The sequence below is a fragment of the Podarcis filfolensis genome (genome assembly GCF_964270895.1).
Source record: "Podarcis filfolensis genome assembly, chromosome: 7".
Taxonomy (NCBI): Eukaryota; Metazoa; Chordata; class Lepidosauria; order Squamata; family Lacertidae; genus Podarcis; species Podarcis filfolensis.
The window spans coordinates 5,369,118-5,388,428 of NC_139603.1; the positions used below are offsets into that span (position 1 = coordinate 5,369,118).

At 45.1% G+C, this 19,311-nt stretch overlaps 1 protein-coding gene across 2 annotated transcripts; it reads right to left on the bottom strand.

Moving 5' to 3' along the window:
* Positions 1 to 1,250: 1,250 nt before the first annotated feature.
* Positions 1,251 to 19,081, bottom strand: HDAC3 (histone deacetylase 3). Of its 2 annotated transcripts, XM_083624267.1 has the most exons (16): positions 18,876 to 19,081; positions 17,195 to 17,277; positions 16,522 to 16,664; positions 13,997 to 14,078; positions 13,441 to 13,497; positions 13,294 to 13,349; positions 12,467 to 12,600; positions 12,155 to 12,235; positions 11,982 to 12,055; positions 11,695 to 11,759; positions 9,488 to 9,577; positions 9,316 to 9,374; positions 4,920 to 4,999; positions 3,248 to 3,405; positions 2,239 to 3,017; positions 1,251 to 2,155 (listed from the first exon to the last, which is right to left on the bottom strand). In XM_083624267.1, the coding sequence occupies exons 1-15, from the start codon at positions 18,928 to 18,930 to the stop codon at positions 2,948 to 2,950; spliced, it is 1,287 nt and encodes a 428-aa protein (XP_083480393.1). In that variant the 5' UTR covers positions 18,931 to 19,081; the 3' UTR covers positions 1,251 to 2,155; positions 2,239 to 2,947. The 2 variants fall into 2 exon arrangements, with proteins under 2 accessions (XP_083480393.1, XP_083480392.1); XM_083624266.1 differs by lacking the exons at positions 1,251 to 2,155; positions 2,239 to 3,017 and having other exon boundaries at positions 3,052 to 3,405; positions 18,876 to 19,032.
* Positions 19,082 to 19,311: the final 230 nt, after the last annotated feature.

Consider the following 19,311-nt stretch of genomic DNA (forward strand, 5'->3'; position numbering starts at 1 on the left):
GGTCGGCACAGCTCCCCAACGCTTTATTAAGGGGGGGTGGTCATGGATTGAGATTATGGCTCATGTTATAGACTCTTTAAATGGTACCCACAGGGAAGTATACCAGCTGTACAAAAACATGTATACTGACAAACTGGTTTTAGGGCACACATTTCTTTGTTTGTTTGTTTTTTGCCCCATTCTGGAGACTGTAAATGAAGCCATTATCTAGAACTATGACATCTTGTCATGCTATTAGCGGCAGCGGGACTAGTTATGTACCAACATGTCACTGTTTCGTTCTGTTCATTTTGCAGCAGTCACGTTCTTGGATGAGTATTGCTATAATGAAAATTATATTTTCAAATTTAGATGTTTCCATCTTACATCAGTCATTTGTAACTTGTGCTCTAATATTTTAAGTTTGAACTACATACATGGATGAGCCATACTGAGATCAGAGGAAACTGATGTCGCAATTAGAACAATGTCATTTTGGACACTTCTAGGTGAATAATCCTTCATTTCAACATACTGTCTGCAGTCTTGTGGTGAATATTGTCCGTTTTCAGAGGCTTAGGCTGCTTGAACTCAGCTTTACAGAACCTCGCATATGTCCTTCAGACAGTAAATTAAGAGAGTGTGTATTGCAGTTTCCAGCTACTACCCATGCACCCACACACTTCCTGAATGTGGCAAAAAAAGCACTTTGTTGCTACAGTGCTTCTACAACCATGAAAAGTAATTTCATACCCCCTGTAGACGTGAAAGAAGAGACTGGGCTCCATTACTATAAGAATTTAAGAAAAGGACTGAAAGTGAGTATACATCACACATGAGGAACCCATTTACAGTTGGAAGGCCAAATTCCCTTCTGGACATTTATTCCTGCACTGCAGGGGGTTGGCCTAGATGACCCTGGGGTCCCTTCCAATTCTACAATTTTATTATTCCCAGGGCCACATGCCAGTGACAGGCAGGGCTAGAGGCAAAGTGGCAACAAAGGTAAATGTTTCTACAGCAGGCTACTTTCTATACAGTCCTTTGTATCCCCTCCAGACAAGCAAGAGTTTGAGGACAAATACCAGCCAGGCAAAAACACTCAAGAAGGATGTGAAACAGGTCCAGTGAAGGGCCAAGCATGAGGAGAGTTCTGAGGGCCAGAAAGAAAGGCATGTGGGGGCCACATCTGGTCAATGAGTCTGCTGTACAGGCTGCATGAGCGCATGTCAATGCAAGAGGCAGGGGGAGAAGGAAAGACACAAAACAGGTAAGAAAAACACCATCCTGTTGTTTAATATTTTAAAAACATTAGTAAAATATGAGCATACGGAAGAAAAGATCAGTTGCTGTTCTGCCATTCTACCCGCAGTGAAGTCTTCATAACACTGATGGCAAGTATCTGCACGTACACATACAGCTTAAGACCAGTAAGACCACAGCCAAACTGAGGCACACATTGCATCAATGGCTATGTAGTCACAAAGGAAGGAGAACTTGCAGTTAAAACTAGAGAAGCCTTTCAAATTTTTGCTTGGATCCAAAAAGAACTTTATTTTTAAGGAAGTTTGTGGAAGAGATGTTTCCTGTCCACTTCTCCCCACTGTGTGCATCCCCCCTTACCCTGAAAAAGAAAATCCTCTCTGGGTGGTCTGGGGGACCCTCCTGAACAATATGGAATGTGGTTCAGGGGGGAAGAGGGGACAGGAAGCTTTCCTTTCATAATGTTCCTTAAAATTTATTTAGGAACAAAGCCTCTGCCTGAACACATGCTCAGAAAGCATGACTCATTAAAATATGTAAAGGGTCACAGAAGGGAGAAGCTCAACAATGGGAAGACTTTCCACAACAACATAACCATCTTTGGCCCAGGTCTCTCCCTACAATCCATGTAACATTCTTTTGAGAAGCAACATGACCTCTATGAAACCAAAGGTGACGTCTGCAGAAAGGTCACTCTTGGGGGTACACTGAGTTGTACATAGGTGCACAATCCAGCGTTTCCCAGCCTTGGGGTCTCCAGCTGTTTTTGGACTACAGCTCCCATCATCCCTAGCTAGCAATACCAGTGGTCAGGTATGATGGGAATTGTAGTATGAAACCAGCTGGAGGGCCAAGGGTTGGGAAACCCTGCACTAGTGTGTGAATGTAATCAACACTCATGCAAAACAAAATTCTCCATTGACAAGGGGTTTTTTTGGGATGCCACTTTGGTACCAAGTACGCAGTGTTACCAGAAGAAATATTAAGAAACAACACCCACCCACCCCCAGCCTTCTGTCCCTCAAATATCCCAGACGGGTAAGTTTTTTCAACATGCCCTGATTTTGAAAATGAGCTGCTACAAAAATAACCTCCTATGAAGAAATCTGTGCTAAATGAACCAGCATTGTTGGGTCAGCCGCAAAACTGACCGTTCCAACCTCCATTACTGGCTCAGCAAAATATTAACCATTATCCAGTTCTCCCTTTTATCTGATTTACTTTAACACGGGACTCTGGTTGGCTTAAAAACTGGCAAACAACTGACTTTTACACTGCAGCTTTTTTGGGATTTAAAACCAGCTGCTTCAGCAGAACACCTCACATACACAAACCTGTTTCAAAAGAAGTCAGAAGAAATGTCCAAGTGCAACAGTGCTTCTTGTTGTCTGCAAGGGAGACAAAGTCACTGCAGAATGAGACCCAACAGCTGGTCACACAGCAGTGAAACAGACTTGTGTGAACATGAAATTATGAAATTCTTTTTCCACAAACAGTGGCAAAGGCACAGTCTCAAGGGGTGGGAAAGGCTCTGGGAGGACCATAAACCTCTCAATGTCTTTTGCGCCCCAGTAATTGCATGATTCAGCAGTCCTGCTGCCATCACTTAGCGACAGGACAGAGGCTTTCCACTGGAACCCGCTGCATCCTTATAGCACCACCATCCTGTGATCTCCACACTGTTCACACTCCCATGATTCAGACATCATATCTCCACATCACTTTCTTTATCGTTATCATGGTCACCATCGTAGAACTCATTTGAAGCCTCCGGCCTGCAAGACAAGTTAACACAGGAGGAGGCCAAAAATTAAGCACAGACACTGGAAACCCGCCTACCTAAAACTGCAGCAACTACATGCTTCTGGAAAACAGCAATCTAAACAATAAGCAAAAGCCCAAATCAATGTAGTGTTGGTTCTGGGAGGCACATATCATAGTTCCTCCAGTTGGGCTGGGGTGCAAACACGGGACGCTTCTACTTGAGGGATAAACAGAAACATGCCTGCTGTAGTTCTCCTCAGAACCCCTCTCTTCAGGATCAGGCTCATCTGGGCGATCAAAATTCAGCAGATCAGAAGGGACGTCATGGATCTGGACACTGGGTGCATGGTTCAGCATCTTCAAATTCTCAAATATAGTTTGCCGAATTTGATCTAAGTACTAGTCAGAAGAGAAGAGGGTGGGGGACAGCAGATCATATCATAGACGCCTTCAGGTATGAAAATGTTTATAAAGTTCCAGCCACCACTCCTGCCTGGCTGTCAGAAATGCCAAGGGCACTAGATTTTCTCTTACTGCAGGAGTAGAGAAGCCATTTGGCCCAAGGGCCGACAGGAACCTGTCCAAATTGCCAGGGCCAAAACAAAAGCAAAACTCTTAAGGAGTGGGAAGCAAAATCACACCACCACCCCCATCCACAAAACATGTACCAGACACCAAGGACACAGCACTGCCCCTCTTCTCCCCCACCCTCTCTCTCACAAACAGAGCACTCCAGAAACAAAATAAAATTCCTCTCTAAGGAGCAGATGGGTCCTTTATCTAGGTCTAGGATCTTGGCGCTAAGCACAGCAGCACTAGGTTTAGAGATAAGGCCTCTGCCTACTCCTTCAGAGCAAAAGGCAGCATTTCCACCCACTCAGAGTTTGTGTGGGGTACAGAAAAATGCTGCTTTTAAAATCAAAGAGCAGACAGAGAGCTTATCTCCAATCTAAGAGCAAAAATAGGCGCTCCTTCTGCTGTCTTTTGTCTCTCTCAACGGGGCCATTGCTAATCTTAGCACGGTGACACTTGTAATATAAATTAAAAATCCCTTTAATTGTCACTTATGACATCAGGTGATTAGTAACAATCTGGATGAAATCCAACAATGTGAAGTCCATGTAATGTATTAGGTACATCTGGCAGGCAGTTCATAGAATTAGAAAGGCAGTGCTCAGTATATTCCAATTTTGACAGGAGTCGCACTCCTCTTAAAATATCAAGATTGCAGCTGGGTGGTCCTGCTTGATCTTGGTGTCTTCTACGCTTATGATAATTTTTTATTCTCTTGCTTATTATGCTGTTCTAAATATGCATTTTATAGTGGACTTCCTTTAGTAATGTTTTCTTTTGAAATGGTCAAGAAAATTTTTTTCCTAACTTGGCTGTGTTAAATGTGCATTTTATAGCTGACCTCTTTGGTAATGTTTTATTTTGAAATCTTTTAAGATAATATTTTAGTTTCCTGTTGCTTTGAATGTATACTTGACTTTCTTCAGTAATGTTTTATTTGATGTTTTAATGAAGGTTGTAAACCACTTTGAGATTTTTTTCTTAAAAATATAAAGCAGTATAGAATGAAATTAACAATGATAATAATAACAACTATTTGCCCAAAATGAATTTGCAGGTTCAGAATGATCCCAATCACTCTTACTCAGGCATAGGCAAACTCGGCCCTCCAGATATTTTTTCGGACTACAACTCCCATCATCCCTAGCTAACAGGACCAGTGTTCAGGAATGTTGGGAATTGTAGTCTCAAAACATCTGGAGGGCCTGCTCTTACTGCTTGGAATGGGCTTTGGGAAACCAGAAGCACCAATGCTGCAACTTTTGAAAATATCAAGGCAGAAGACATGGTGGGAGGCTAAAGCAGAGCTAAGTGAAATATATATGGCCAAAGTTACTTACCTGCCTCGAGTTCTGATTTTCAATTCGAGTGCTGACATCAGGGTGGAGGGTAAAGTCTGGAGCAAAGTATTCAAAGTACTCTGCATAGAGACAATTAGTGTGGATACATTAATACTGATGTTTATACATTTTAAAATAAGAAGGAAATCCATGCACAACCCCTTTCAAACAACTCTACAAGCCCATGCAACAACTAACTGAACAGCAAGCTGCAGCTCCACTCTCCTGAAGGAGCACTCTCTCTCAATGCCTTGGCTCCCTTTATGTAAATGTCAGGGAACTGTCATCTGAGACGAAGGAGGTGAAAGGGCTCATGGAGGGTGAGAGAGACCACTCAGCGGAGGAGGGGACCAGCAGGGGGAGAAGTGGAGTTACAAGGGAAAGTGAGTCGGAGGGAGGGCTCAGAGATACTTCAAGCGAGAACAGTGGAGAGGTTTCAGGACCTCCCGTAGGGACACCCACTCCTCGGCGGAAACTCTCACGCCGAGAGTCCAGAAGACGCGTTTCCGTTAAGGAGCTTTTATGCTGGAAGAAGTTCCGTAAACGCCCACTGTCCGATTCAACGAGCGATTGATGGAGCCATGCTTAAGGAGCTCCATCACAGACAGAGGTTTGGGAACTTAGCCAAACTCTGAGGGATCAGGATTTTACGCACAAGCAGCTCACCATCCCATCACAGCAATCGGACAGTCCCTGAAAGCAGCTTGTGCAGAGAGGCATCATGAGCAACCCAGCCGGAGCCGGAGGAGCAGCAGGAGCTGGAGAAGGTCCAACTCTGGAAGAAAGGTACAGAGTTTTGGAACTCCAGCTAGCAATGCAAACGGCGAGGCTAGAAGAAAGGAGGGCGCAGGATGCAGAAAAGGCAAAAGGCGCTACACTAGCAAGAAAGATGCCAGGAATGGTGCAGAAGTTTGGGGGGGACCCCAGGAACTACCAAGCCTTTAGGACAGAGATGCAGTATGCTCTCGAACTGCAGTTTAACGACTTTCCCGATGAGGCATCGCGAGTGGCGTTTGTGATTGGCCATCTCGAAGGGGGGGCGAGAGACTGGGTCCGGCCCCTGATGGCAGGGAATAGTGACATGCTGAAGGACGCGAGGAAGTTTTTTCGCGCCATGGATTTGATGTTTTCCAGCGAGATTGAACAGGGACTGGTGCGCAGACAATTGATGGCTTGCAAACAGGGGAGCCGATCGGTTCGTGAGTACTGGACTGAGTTTACAATGTTGATACATAAATTGGGGTGGGACCTATCGGCGGAACCCATTCAAATGCTCTTTGAAGAGGGGCTTTCTTCGGCGGTGAAAGACGAACTTTCCCGGGCGCCCAGGGCGGAGTCTATGGACCAGCTGACCAAATCAGCGCTGACCATTGGAGCGCGCCAGGAGGCAAGAGCCTTGGAGAAGCGGGAGGGGAAAGGAGAGCGTTGGAGGGATTTCCGCATTCCAGAGATTCCAGAACCCAGTTTCCCGCCCGGAGAGCCGATGGAAGTTGGAACAGCGCGCGCGCGCGCAGTTTCAAATCCCAGTGAAGGGAGGAAGAAGGAGGGAAAGAGCGCCAAGAAATGTTACCTCTGCCAGCAGCCAGGTCACTTTGCCAGAGTCTGCCCGCAAAGAAAGGAATGGCAAGGGATGGCGGGAGCTGTTGGGGGGAAGGAGGAGGAAGTCCAGGAGCCAGTAAAAGCCAACGCCTGTCTGCCACTGTCAGGGCACTGCAGACAGGCCAAGGAGCAGTAAAAGTGCCCACTCCGGAACCTCCAAGACCAGCTCTAGTAATAGAGGTGCTGCTAGAGCTGGCAAACGGATACCCACACCAGAACGACCGTGGGAGGCGGTGTCGATAGATTTTATGACTGATCTGCCCAAATCCCAGGGGAAAACCGCCATACTAGTCGTAGTAGACCAGTTAACTAAGATGGGTCACTTTGTAGCTTGCTCACATGCAGTCACGGCGGAAGAGACAGCAAAATTGTTTGTAGAACATATTTTTAGGCTGCATGGCGCCCCCTTGAGGCTGGTTTCCGACAGAGGGAAACAGTTCACGTCCAGATTCTGGAGGAAGCTTATGAGCTTGTTGCACGTAGAGGTCAACTTTTCGACTGCCAGGCACCCTGAGACCAATGGGCAGGCGGAGAGGGCAAACGGTATCCTTCAACAATACCTGAGGTGTTATGTCAATGACAGAGAAAACGATTGGGTCGAAAAGTTGGCACTAGCGGAATTTGCTTACAATAATGCAGAGAATGTGTCCACAGGGATGAGCCCCTTTTTGGCTAATTATGGGTGCCACCCCAGGGCGTTTCCAGGGGAAGGAGGAGAGAGATGGAGTGTTCCGGCCGCTGAACTTTTTGTAGAAGAAATGGAAGCGATCCATCGTCAACTCCAACACAACTTAGAAAGGGCCAAAGAAGAATATAAGAGGCAGGCAGACAAGAGCAGAAGGGAAGGTGAAACAATTAGGGTGGGGAGTCGGGTCTGGCTATCAACCCAAGGGTTGCCGTTCAAGGGGAGTTGCAAGAAATTGAGACCCAAAAGATTGGGACCATTTGAGGTCATCCAACAGGTCAACCCAGTGGCTTTCAGACTCCGGTTACCGAACCACATGAAACTGCACCCAGTATTCCACAGGTCATTACTGTCACCATACAGGGGGGAAGGTGAAGGGGTGTCCACACGGGGGCCAGCCATAGAAGAAAGGGAAAGCCGCAACTATGTGGCGGAAATCATCGACTCCAGGTGGAAGGGTAATCAGGTGGAGTATTTGGTCGCGTGGGAAGGGGAACCGGAGTCGGAAAACACCTGGGTGAAGGCAGAGGAGGTCCATGACGAGGTCTTGATCGAAACGTTCCACCAAAGGTTCCCCAGGAAACCTCAGACAGTAGCGAGGTTCCGGAGGGAGTACTTTGGCACCACTGACGATGAGGAGGAACTGGAGGGATTCAGGGAATCGGAGTTGGAAGGGGGTACAGACTCCGAGGAGGAGGAGTACTTGGAAACCGGGAACAGCAAAAGGTGGAGGGAAGTGTTCGAAACTTCGGAAGATGAGGGAGGTTCCTTCAGGGGTTTTGCTCCCTCGCCTCCCGCAGAGGAGGGGAGGGAAGGGGGTGAAGGGGGCCCTAGAGGGGAGGTGGATGTCAGGGAACTGTCATCTGAGACGAAGGAGGTGAAAGGGCTCATGGAGGGTGAGAGAGACCACTCAGCGGAGGAGGGGACCAGCAGGGGGAGAAGTGGAGTTACAAGGGAAAGTGAGTCGGAGGGAGGGCTCAGAGATACTTCAAGCGAGAACAGTGGAGAGGTTTCAGGACCTCCCGTAGGGACACCCACTCCTCGGCGGAAACTGTCACGCCGAGAGTCCAGAAGACGCGTTTCCGTTAAGGAGCTTTTATGCTGGAAGAAGTTCCGTAAACGCCCACTGTCCGATTCAACGAGCGATTGATGGAGCCATGCTTAAGGAGCTCCATCACAGACAGAGGTTTGGGAACTTAGCCAAACTCTGAGGGATCAGGATTTTACGCACAAGCAGCTCACCATCCCATCACAGCAAATTAATGAAATCAGCTGATTTTCCAGCTGCTTAGAACTGATGAAAACATACAATCAAATTCTGCTTCATCTATGAAGCTGTTATGCCATCAGTTTTCCAGTTTGCATAACACAGAATTACTAGGAATCAATATTGACAAGCAAATGTAATAACCACTGACAACTCCAAGTGGAAAAAGTAACAGGATTAAATAATCTGGTTTAAAATAATTTGCCTCCAATAATTAGAAAACCATAGGCAGATATGAAAAGGTTGGCCAAAGGTTGGTCTCCACCTCCACCACATAAATCTGCTTAACCTTCATATTTTGAAACAATCTGAAAGATGCTGTTGGCGAATTACAGATTAACCAACCCCAACCCCCAACAAATCATGCTGGAGAATTTGGATGAGGTGGAGATATCCCTGCACCCAGCCCAACCCACAGACACTGCCTCTGTTGGCAGGGCAGTTCCACCAGCAAGAGGTTCCCCGCTGTATCTGCCGTAACAGGGGGCACAAGCTACCACTGGCAGCATTGTTAGCAGCAGCAGCCAAGAGCAACTTCCAAAATGGAGTGTTTCAGGGTAGAGGTGGGCTAGAACCCAAATCAGCCGGGCTGCTGCCACATGATAACAAGGGGCCCAACCAGGATCCGGACGCCGATATAGTGAGCTGACATTTTCCTCTGCACACCACACCTGCCCTGGCCAGCACAGGCAACAAGGTTCTACAGGTGGCAGCGGCTACTCCATGAAGCCTTGTCATTGCTTTTGAACTATCCCCCTAAGTTATCTAGATACTAATAACTTGGGGAAACTAAATATGCTACAAGTGACATCAGTGACGTTTGAACATGTAGGTCCTCAACTTACCACTATATGGAAGCTCCTCACTAATTGCTTCATCTACAAGTAATGATGTTTCATAAGTCCTAAAATGAAAGGCAGACTACAGTGAAGTCTTCACATGACACAAACCTGTGCCATTTTATATCCAAGGCAGGTGAAGCCCCAACCCATTATCAACAAAAGTTTCCAGACTCACCAGCACCGGGCCACATTGCGAACTGTGTAGCCACCTCCTCCTAACACCAGGAGGGGTATGTTGAAACTCTTTACATATTCTACACATTCCCTAGGATTCAAAGTTATAAAATTTAGAAATGAATTCCTCTCAAATTTGCTTACATTCATAAATGTGTTGTACATAAACCATCACCCTTCATATGGCTACAAATAGGTTTTGGGAAATTTACAAATAACTAACAACACAGGCTCTATTTACTCAGGTGTAGGCTCCTGAGCGCGTTAAAAGTGGGAGGTTTATTTCAGACTGGTCAAAAGCCCAGAAAAATATATGCAGCACAAAGAGTCAGTGTGAACTCTCTAAAGTCCTAAATATTGAAAAGATTGAGTAATGTATATTATGTATAAATACACACAATAACTTATTCTGAGCTAAATGCTGATCTTTCACTACTGACTTCAAAGGTGAAGGTTGAAAAAAAGTAAAGAGAGCCTAGGTAGGTATGTACTATTAACCCATCTGTACCACCTCAAGGTAATTCTTAGTATAACTGTGGGAGGCATACATAATTAATAAAGAACAACCAAAACCTGTAAACTCTCTGCTTATCTTGTCTTTTTTTTTTTTTAATTAAATATTTATTGGTATTTTCAGAAAACACACAACAAACAAAAACAAAAAAAAATAAACAAAATATTCGAAACTAAACAAAAAAAATAGAAAAAACACATACAGTTTCTGATACTTATTTTCTGCTTATCTTGTCTTTGTGACAAAGCAGATAATTGTGCAGGTGTGCCTTATAGAACACACCTGCTTACAGAGGGGGACAACTGATCCAAACATGTTAACAAAAGTGGAACAACAATACCATCCCTGCTACACAGCACAAAATCAACAAAGTTTGACATAACACCACATTATTGCTCAGAAAATCAGAAACGAATCCTCATGAGCCAGGATGAGAATCAATTCTCAGAATGGGGAGGGGGAGAGACAGGGTTTCAAACTGCTAACTACCAAGGACCAAAAAAGATGTGACACAGAGATTCATTAATGCAGGGGTCGCCAAAGTTTTTGGAGCAGTGGGCACATTTTGAATTTGGGGAAAGTGCCTGTCACAAAATGACTGCCGTTGGGGCAAAGCACAATTAGAGCAAGTACACGCACTGCTGTTTCCCCCTTCCAGACCTCATGCTTATTGTGGGAAATAAGCTATGTCCTGCTTGTGGAGATCACATGGCAATTATTTCACACTAATAGGAAAAATAAACAAGGTGGCCACACACACACACACACCTCTCTCTCTCTCTCTCTCTCTCTCACACACACACACACACACACACACAGAGAGAGAGAGAGAGAGAGAAAACTGTCTCTCACACACACTTCACAAATGCCTCTCCCTCTCCACCCAAGTGCATCTTTCCCTCTCTCAAAGCACACATTCATCTGTACTTCTTGCTCACATACGTGTCTGTCTCTCACAAACCATATGCATGACTCTCCCCCTTCCAGCTCTCTCTCATACAAACACAACACTACACATGCATTTCTCATCCCTCTGCTCAAGTGCATCTCTCCCAATTCCACGCAGAACCCCTTCAAGGGGTGAAGCAAGTGGACACCCCCAGCTCCACATGGCTGGCAGGCAGCAAGCAAGCAAAGAGGATGGACCACTAGGTGAGCAAAGAAGCAATCCCTGCCACTTCTCCCCCTCCAAAAGCAACCCCTCAAAAGCAACCAGAATGCAAGGAGGCCAACCCTTCCAGTTTCGCTTTATTTTTAACTGAAGCAACCACAAAGGCTCTGATTTTTATCAGACCAGAAGCACTGTTTTTGCAATATTGTTCATTCACCATAGCAGCTATTTAGCCTGTATCAGGAAATAAATATAGTACAGCTGCATTTTTCCACTTGGGGGGGCAATAGCAAATTCATCAGAAAGCAGATTTTACTGAAGCAGAACAGGTGGGGGTGTTAACTTTTTCTCATACTGTTTTTCAATCACATACACACCAATTAATTCCACTGTGTTTTTCTGCTGCAGGGCTAATAGTTGCTTTGTGGGAGGGGTCAACCTCTCCCTCACCCCTCCAGCACCACTAGTCCAAACAAATGTGAAGCTCCCACAGCTGCATTAAAGGGTAAAAAAGGTGGGAGATCCAATCACATCAGTTTCAGTTCCAATGTGCCCTTTTACTCAACTCATTAAAGGGACTCACCCATGTCCTCTTATGCTGAGGTTAAAGCAACCAAGACGATCACAACCTAGCGAGTCAGCACCACACTTAATGGAGGCAAAGAAGAAGAAATGAGGAGAAAACAACAGTATCGGTGCACTAGCTACTGATTATCCAAAACACTCACAACAGAATATCAGGAACGCATCTCATCCCAGCCAGCCCACCTATCTCCCAACCCTCCCCCCACTAGTTCTTCTGTGTGGTCACCAAAGGAAATGCAAGTCCACACCCATGACTCTCCCTGCTTAGGTCTTCCATCCTCTTACCTGCAGCACTATGCACGTGGGCTGATAGAACTCTATAACTTGATTAATGACTGGTTGGAAGAGGTGTTTGTAACCTTCAAAGAGAAGACAAGACTCTGCTGTTATAGCTCCTCTGCTGCAATCTGCACAGAAGACAGAATATCCAGCAAGGCCAAGAGAAGCCTTCCACTTACTTTGGTCATCAATGCCGTCACGCAAAGGTACGTTCAGACAGTAATAACGGCCACTCTCAGCTCCCACTTCGTACATGTCACCTAGCAGGTGAAAGCAGGGCAAAGTGCAGAATTCAAACTTTGATTTTTAAAATAGGTTACTACCTAGCTAATCCACAGCCTGAAGAAATCCCATCTCCGTTTTCAGCTCACCACTGGAACATCCCCACACTAATGTACCTATCCTATATCTAAGCACTCTGCAGGTATCCAAAATGAAATCTGTATTGCATCTTTAATCCAGCTTATAATAAGCAATAAAAAGTTTTGTACCTGTACCAGGGAAGAAGTAGTTTCCATATTTGTGAAAGGACACTGTCATGACACGGTCTGTCAAATAAAAAGCCTCCTGAACACCATCTCCATGATGGATATCTATGTCAATGTACAGTACACGTGGGTGATATCTGTCAGAAACCCAAAGACATGTTAGAGAAGCAGGTGGAAGCTGGCAAAACCAGAGTGAAATCCTGTATCCAAGCTGCACAGCCACTCCCCTCACCCAGTTGCCAATCCAAGTTTCTTACTCACCAAAAAGGTGTATTTCATGTCGTAGATCAGAAAGGGAAATATTTGTATGTAATTTATAGTTGGGCAGCAGATAGGGAATGGGATTGGAGACAAGCAGGTAATGTGTTTAAATTATCTGTAAAGCCAGACTGGAGGAGGAGGAAGGAATAACTTAGTCTTCTTGATGAAGGGAGCAATGCCAAGTAGTGGAAAGCCAGTGTAATTTATGCCAGTTTAAGTTAAGCAAGCATAAAGTGAACCAGATCCAAACCCCATTCAGGGTGGGGTTTTCAAACACAAGACTGCACCAAAAAATGCTAAGCCAGGGCTTAATTATTGCATTTCTTAAACTGGAACAAAAAAGTGCAGGTAGGAAAGAAGTGTAGCACATCTGGACTCAGCCAGACACAACTAAACAAGAATTATCACATTATGATCAAACACTTGAAGAAGGTTCAATGGAAAGGGGAAGGGCCACCAGCACAAGAGAAGCCATTTAGATACACAATCTCTAGTGCAGCTCCATTATGCCATTTACAGCACCACCAACTCCCCCCTCCGCCTATGCACCGCTTGCCCCAACTCCTTACTTGAGAAGCTCCAAGATGCCGATCACAATGTCATTGACATAACAAAACCCAGAAGCCTGAAACACAAAAAAGGCAAAAGTGAGTCAGTGAAAAGCAACTAAGTTTTCTTTACCCTCCAAAGCAAGGAAAGTAGACTTGCCTCATTACCTCAAACTTCTTGGCATGGTGCAGACCTCCAGCCCAGTTTATTGCAATATCACAGATCTAAGGACAGAAGGAGGACATTAGCTCAAATGAAAGAGGATTATGCCTTAACAGCAATACTTACCAAGGGATGATGAATCCCTATATCCTAAGCTACCCCATTCACTCTGCTGACTGCCTTTGCAAAAAACCAACAACAAACTGTTAAGGCTATCTGAGTTATAGTTCTGTACCCATGAGAGTATTTAGCATTTATACTTCCTAGCATTCTAAGCACTTCATTGCACTCCTCACAAAAAAACCTATGAGGTAGGTCAGAATTAGTACCTTCATATTGGAGATGGGAGGCTAAAAACCACCAAGTGAATTCATGCCCCAGATAGGATTTGAACTGGGGGGTTCCTGAGTACCCCACCACGCCATATCAGATATCATAAAGCTCCCCCAGAGTCAATGATTATGAATACCATTTTAGTTGCACACAAAAATTACAGAGCAACTCTTAGAGCGATCTGGTTGACAGCAGCTTAAGGATGTGAAGATGACATCACCTTGTTACCTTATTATTCAGTTGTGTTGCTCCTTGCAATGAAGCCCCAGTATATCGAGAACAAAATTCAAACAGCCCTGGGAACACTGGACTATGAGAGAACACAAAATTACACTTAGTTCAGGATAACATGGCAGAAACTTTCCAATCCAAAATAGCTATTTGGGTATGGAAGATCTGACCATATTGCTAGATGTGAATAAGAAACACAAGACAGGCAACACAACCTTTTCGTTTAGCAGCGACAGTTGAAATAGGAGTGTGCAAGTCATCTAATATTTCTGAACTCTTCATCTGCAAGGGTCCATGGTTCTACTTGCCAAGGCAAGTGCCTTTCCCTAGCAAACATGACAAGCCCTCTCCCAATCATGGAGCAGGGGCTGGACATTACCCACAATTGGAAACACAACTGTGTTTCCAGAGATGCTCCAAGTACCCTGAAATAACAAGAAGAGGAGGAAGAGTTTGGATTTGATATCCCGCTTTATCACTACCCTAAGAAGTATCAAAGTGGCTAACAATCTCCTTTCCCTTCCTCCCCCACAACAAACACTCTGTGAGGTGAGTGGGGCTGAGAGACTTCAGAGAAGTGTGACTAGCCCAAGGTCACCCAGCAGCTGCATGTGGAGGAGCAGGGACATGAACCTGGTTCACCAGATTATGAGTTCACTGCTCTTAACCACTATACCACACTGGCTCTGGAAAGTCCATACACAGCATTCCCACTACTCCTGCTCCCTGTATTGTCTCTGATAATTGAGGTGGCATACAGAGCAATCCTAGCTGTATCGTCCTTCTATTTCTCCAACCCCCTTTTAAAGCCATACAAGTTGGTGGCCATCACTACATTTAGCAGTCTCAAATTCCACTATGTGATGTTTAAAAAGGTACTTCCTTTTGTTTAGCCTGTATCTTCCAGCCTTCAGATTCACTGGGTGGCCCTAGTGCTTAGGGGTATACTGCCTCTGACCATGGAGTCTCCTTTTAGTAATAATGGTTATTGATGGACCTATCCTCTGCAACTCTTTCAAGTAGCCAAGGAATGGTGCACAAGGGCAGAATCACCCATCTCTTTCAGTATTGCACAGTTGTAGCTGCACAGAGAAGTCCAATCAGCCTGGAGAGGGTGGCAAGGGGTGAATACAGCAGTGCTTGCCAGGTCCACGTAGGGTTTCACGTAGGGCTTGAGGGCTGGCTCTGGTTGCTTTTGAAGCTCTCCTTATTGCTGTCTCTCAAGATGACATAGAAAGCTGAGAAAGCTTGTTGGAACAGAAATGTCTTCAGGTGATTCCAGAAAATGCAGCTATCTGTGACTGCACTATCTAAGCAGGAACACTGCTCCTCACCACACTAAAAGCCCTGCTCCAAGTTACTTCTGAGCAGGCTTCTGATATCTTTGCAGCTTGATGGAGAAGCTCTCCTTACTCCTACTGGGTAAGGCTGTCTCTCAAGTGAGTTGGTCATTGGTATGTGAGACCCAGCCCAGTAGGAGTGTCACTTTCCCTTTTGAAACTTGTCCTTGTAGCAGTTTAGCAGCCAGTGTGAATCCAGAAAATACAGTGTCGCATGCTGTTGGCCATTGGCTCCCGCAAGCAACCCAGCTGCCATGTTCTGCACTAGCTGCAGCCTCTGGGCTAACCTCAAAGTAACCCCACATAAAGCACCTTGCAGTAATCTCCCCCTTGAGCTTGACAATGCATGGATGACTGTAGGCACACAGTAATAGTGTGTGTGTGTGCGTGTGTGTGTGTGTGTAAGAAAGCACTGACTTTGCTAGTCCTCAGGCTTTAAGTAAGCCTCCTGGTGCTCCCGTAAGCAGGGCCGACCCAAGATATTTTGGCACCTGAGGTTAACCACAAAATGTTCTGCAGTGGTCTAAGTATGACAGGAAACTACGTTTTCCTCAGTATTTTCTAGCCTAACTCCATGTGCTTTAACATCACTTCAAGAATTAGGAACCTTTTAGACTTTTCTTAATTAAGTCATAACTTTTCTCTAAAAAGCTTTGGTGACATTAAGATTTCTGCATATGAGATCTTCAGCTCTATTACAGTAGTACACATCCTTGGTGAAGCCAGGAAAATAAGCAAATATTTACTGTTGGCTTATGTTCATAGAGCACATGAATAAAGGTTGAATGAGTGCCTTCCACTTATCTCCCCCTAGTCAATCTCTCTGCATGGCATTCCATTTCCCTTCTCACACCACATTCACATCAGTCAATCATCTACCCTTCTACATCCTCACATATATTTCCACATGTAAATCTTTATGTTTCTAACCAAACAAAGACATTATCTTATTTCTTCTGTCATTCACATCTGTAGATTTATTTAGCAAAAATTTTAAACCACTTGATTATATGCAGAACTCCCAAGTCGTTTACAAAAAAATGAAACAAACAATATTGCAATGAAAGACCAGTACTTTTTTGTTTGAGCAGGCATTTGGGACCTCTGTCATATCCACCCTGCCCACACCACACATTTTGGGTCCTATCTACCTGATGCATCTAGAAGGTATGCAGCACTTACCAGTCATCCCCCACATTGAAAGCATTGAGGCTCTTGGTGAATCCTTGCATGTTATTTGGAGACACTCGCTGAAGGAAGTCAATGTAATCTTCTGAATGAAAGCGGCACATATCATGCTGAGATGCTTGATATGGTTTAAATACCTGCAAGAGAAATTTCTCCCATTCAGGACTGAATTCAACAGCAGATCAAGGCTGTACAGCTGTCAGACTCAAAGTTCCAGTTTACACTATCCCTAGTCAGACTTCTATATTTATGCTCACCATGGCAAGTGAGCTGCTGCAGATTTATGAACTTAATGAACAGAGCCTTCCTCCCAGACCTGAAGCTGCAGAGGTGGATAGGAATTGTCCTGGCAGTTGTGCAGCAATTCCCACTCTCAAAGTTGGTTATCCCAGCCAAATAGGTAACAACTGCGGGAAAGGAAGGGGGGCTTTCTTAGCACAAATTGGAAAGGGGAAGGTCAGAAAACTAAAATGCTTTGGCTTGGTGGCAAAGTCAATAAAATTGCTGAGTCTTGCCTCCAGTGATTCCACACTTTGCGAGAGGCTTTACATGTAGTGTATGCAGATTCTGAAATATACGTACAAAGGAATGGATAAAAATGTCCTAAAATAAATATTACTGCCTTGAAACCAGCAGCTGTCTTTGACCCAGTAAATGCAATGCTTACAATCATCTTCTTATAGAGTCCATAGTGCAGAACCAGACTGTGGGTCAGTGCCAAGCGATGAGGCTTCATGGGATGTCCCGCTCCTAACACAATAAGAAAAAACACACTGTGAAATCAACATCCCCATACCAGAAACAAAGGTTCATTAAGACCTAGCTTATTACTAGCACTCGTCCATAGAGAAAGAAGTGCAAACAGAGATAAAAGTAGTATTGTGGGAGAACATTATGCTGATACATATGAGTGCCTTATAGTAGAAGTATAGCCCAATGATTAAGATTTACATTGTTAAGAACAGTTGAGTGAAGTACCAATTAGTTTCATTCATTGTCTAACTTCTTCTTTGGCAATCACTCATAGCCAAGTAAGATTGTCTTCCATAAACACGGTTTTAACAATGAGTCTGTAAGTGGCTGTGGAGGCCAATTCTGGATCCGCACATCCTTCCACAGTGGGGCCATTGGTTTCCGGGCAGGAGTTGATCACGGTGTGGATTTGCCAAGCATGCCTTCCTCTTAGCATGTTTCTCCCTTCCATCCTGAGTTTGAGTGTCTTCAAAGCCCATGACACCTTTGGTAAAGGCTGTTCTCCAACTGGAGCGCTCGCAGGCCAGTGTTTCCCAGTTGTCAGTGTTTATACTACATTTTTTTAGATTTGCCTTGAGACAGTCCTTCAACCTCTTTTGTTGTCCACCAGCATTACACTTTCCATTTTGAAGTTCGAAGCAGAATAGTTGCTTTGGAAGACGACCATCAGGCATCCACATCTTATCGTAAGAGTGTTCTCTAAATTAAGTAAATACAGGTTCCACATAATGTATGTATGGTTCTTTGGTGGTGTGTGGTTTTGTTTTGGTTCAGTCAAAATATCCTTTCAATTCCCACCACCCTAACTGGCATGCTTGGTTAGGAACACAGGAGAGGGCCATCTTGGTGGCTTCTCCCAGACTCCCCCCCCCCCGTGATTATTATTACTATTAATTTACTTATTATGACTATGTCAAATGGGGACTCAGAACTGAAAATACAACCATGTATTAGCAACAAAGTTAATAAGAATATGCAAAAATGAATTGATAATGGATGAAAATACAGAGTTATAAAATGTTAAGTTATAGAGATAAGATAAATGAAAGAGGGTAAGGATTTGCTGATTTGATTATTTAAATGGAAATACAAGAAGGGGAGGTGTGAGGAGGTCAAAGAAACAAGCAAATGAGTTTTAAGTTATGAAAAATGGAATTGTCTTTAATTTTTCTTATTTTTTCTGTGTGTTTATTTTTATTTCTTTTTTTCTTTTATTATGTGTTTTTGTATATTTGTTTTTGTAAAACTTTAATAAATATTTTTCAAAAAATAAATAAATGAAAATACAACCATGAAGAGGCAATCAAACGACTACACAGTTAAAACTAGATATAAATATAGAAGATCCACGAGAGTGGATTTAAAAGGGGTTGGGGAGGAAGCGAAACCTCCGTGACTGGAACTCTTGCTGCTTATTTTTAAAGCGGGGGCTGTTTTCTGAAGGGCAGAGGCGGAGATCACGCGGAGGCAGCGGGCCCCTCGGCAGCAGACGGCCCGCTCCGCCCGGCAAGACCCGACCTGCGGCCTTTTCCGACCCACCCCCGGCTCCCCTCGCACCGCCCCCCCCCCGCAGAACCCGCCGCCGCGCCGCGCACCGTAGTGGAAGTTCCCCACGTCCGGGTCGTAGAAGTAGGCCACCGTCTTCGCCATGGCAACCCCTCGCGGAACGGCCCCGCCGAGTAACGGGCGACCCGCGCGCTGCCACGCCGCCAGCGTCACCACGCCGCCGACGCACACACGGAGGCTCCGCCCATAAGTGAAGCGCAACACCGCTCGCTCGCCCGGGCTCCTCCTGGCTGCTCGCCCGGCCGCTCTCGCGAGAGGCCTGGCTCTTCGTGGGAGGAGCGTGGGCGGAGTTATAGCACAACTTGCTTGGGCTCCGTCGGCCGGGATTGGTGCGTCGGTAATGAAAGTAAATCGTGGCTCCGCCCCTCTCTGCCCCGCGCACGCGCACAGGCTGCGATCGCTGCGGCGATCTTGTTTTGAGGCAGCTGCAGTGAAGGCTCAAGGAAAGAGAACAGAATAGGAAGT

Excerpts from the sequence above, each read along its gene's own strand:
- HDAC3 (XM_083624266.1), bottom strand. The coding sequence starts at position 18,930 with ATGGCGAAGACGGTGGCCTACTTCTACGACCCGGACGTGGGGAACTTC. Across the intron at positions 17,278-18,875 it reads CGTGGGGAACTTCCACTACG|GAGCGGGACATCCCATGAAG; the intron begins GTGCGCGGCGCG and ends TTATTGTGTTAG. Across the intron at positions 9,375-9,487 it reads CGCAATGTGGCCCGGTGCTG|GACTTATGAAACATCATTAC; the intron begins GTGAGTCTGGAA and ends CTTTCATTTTAG.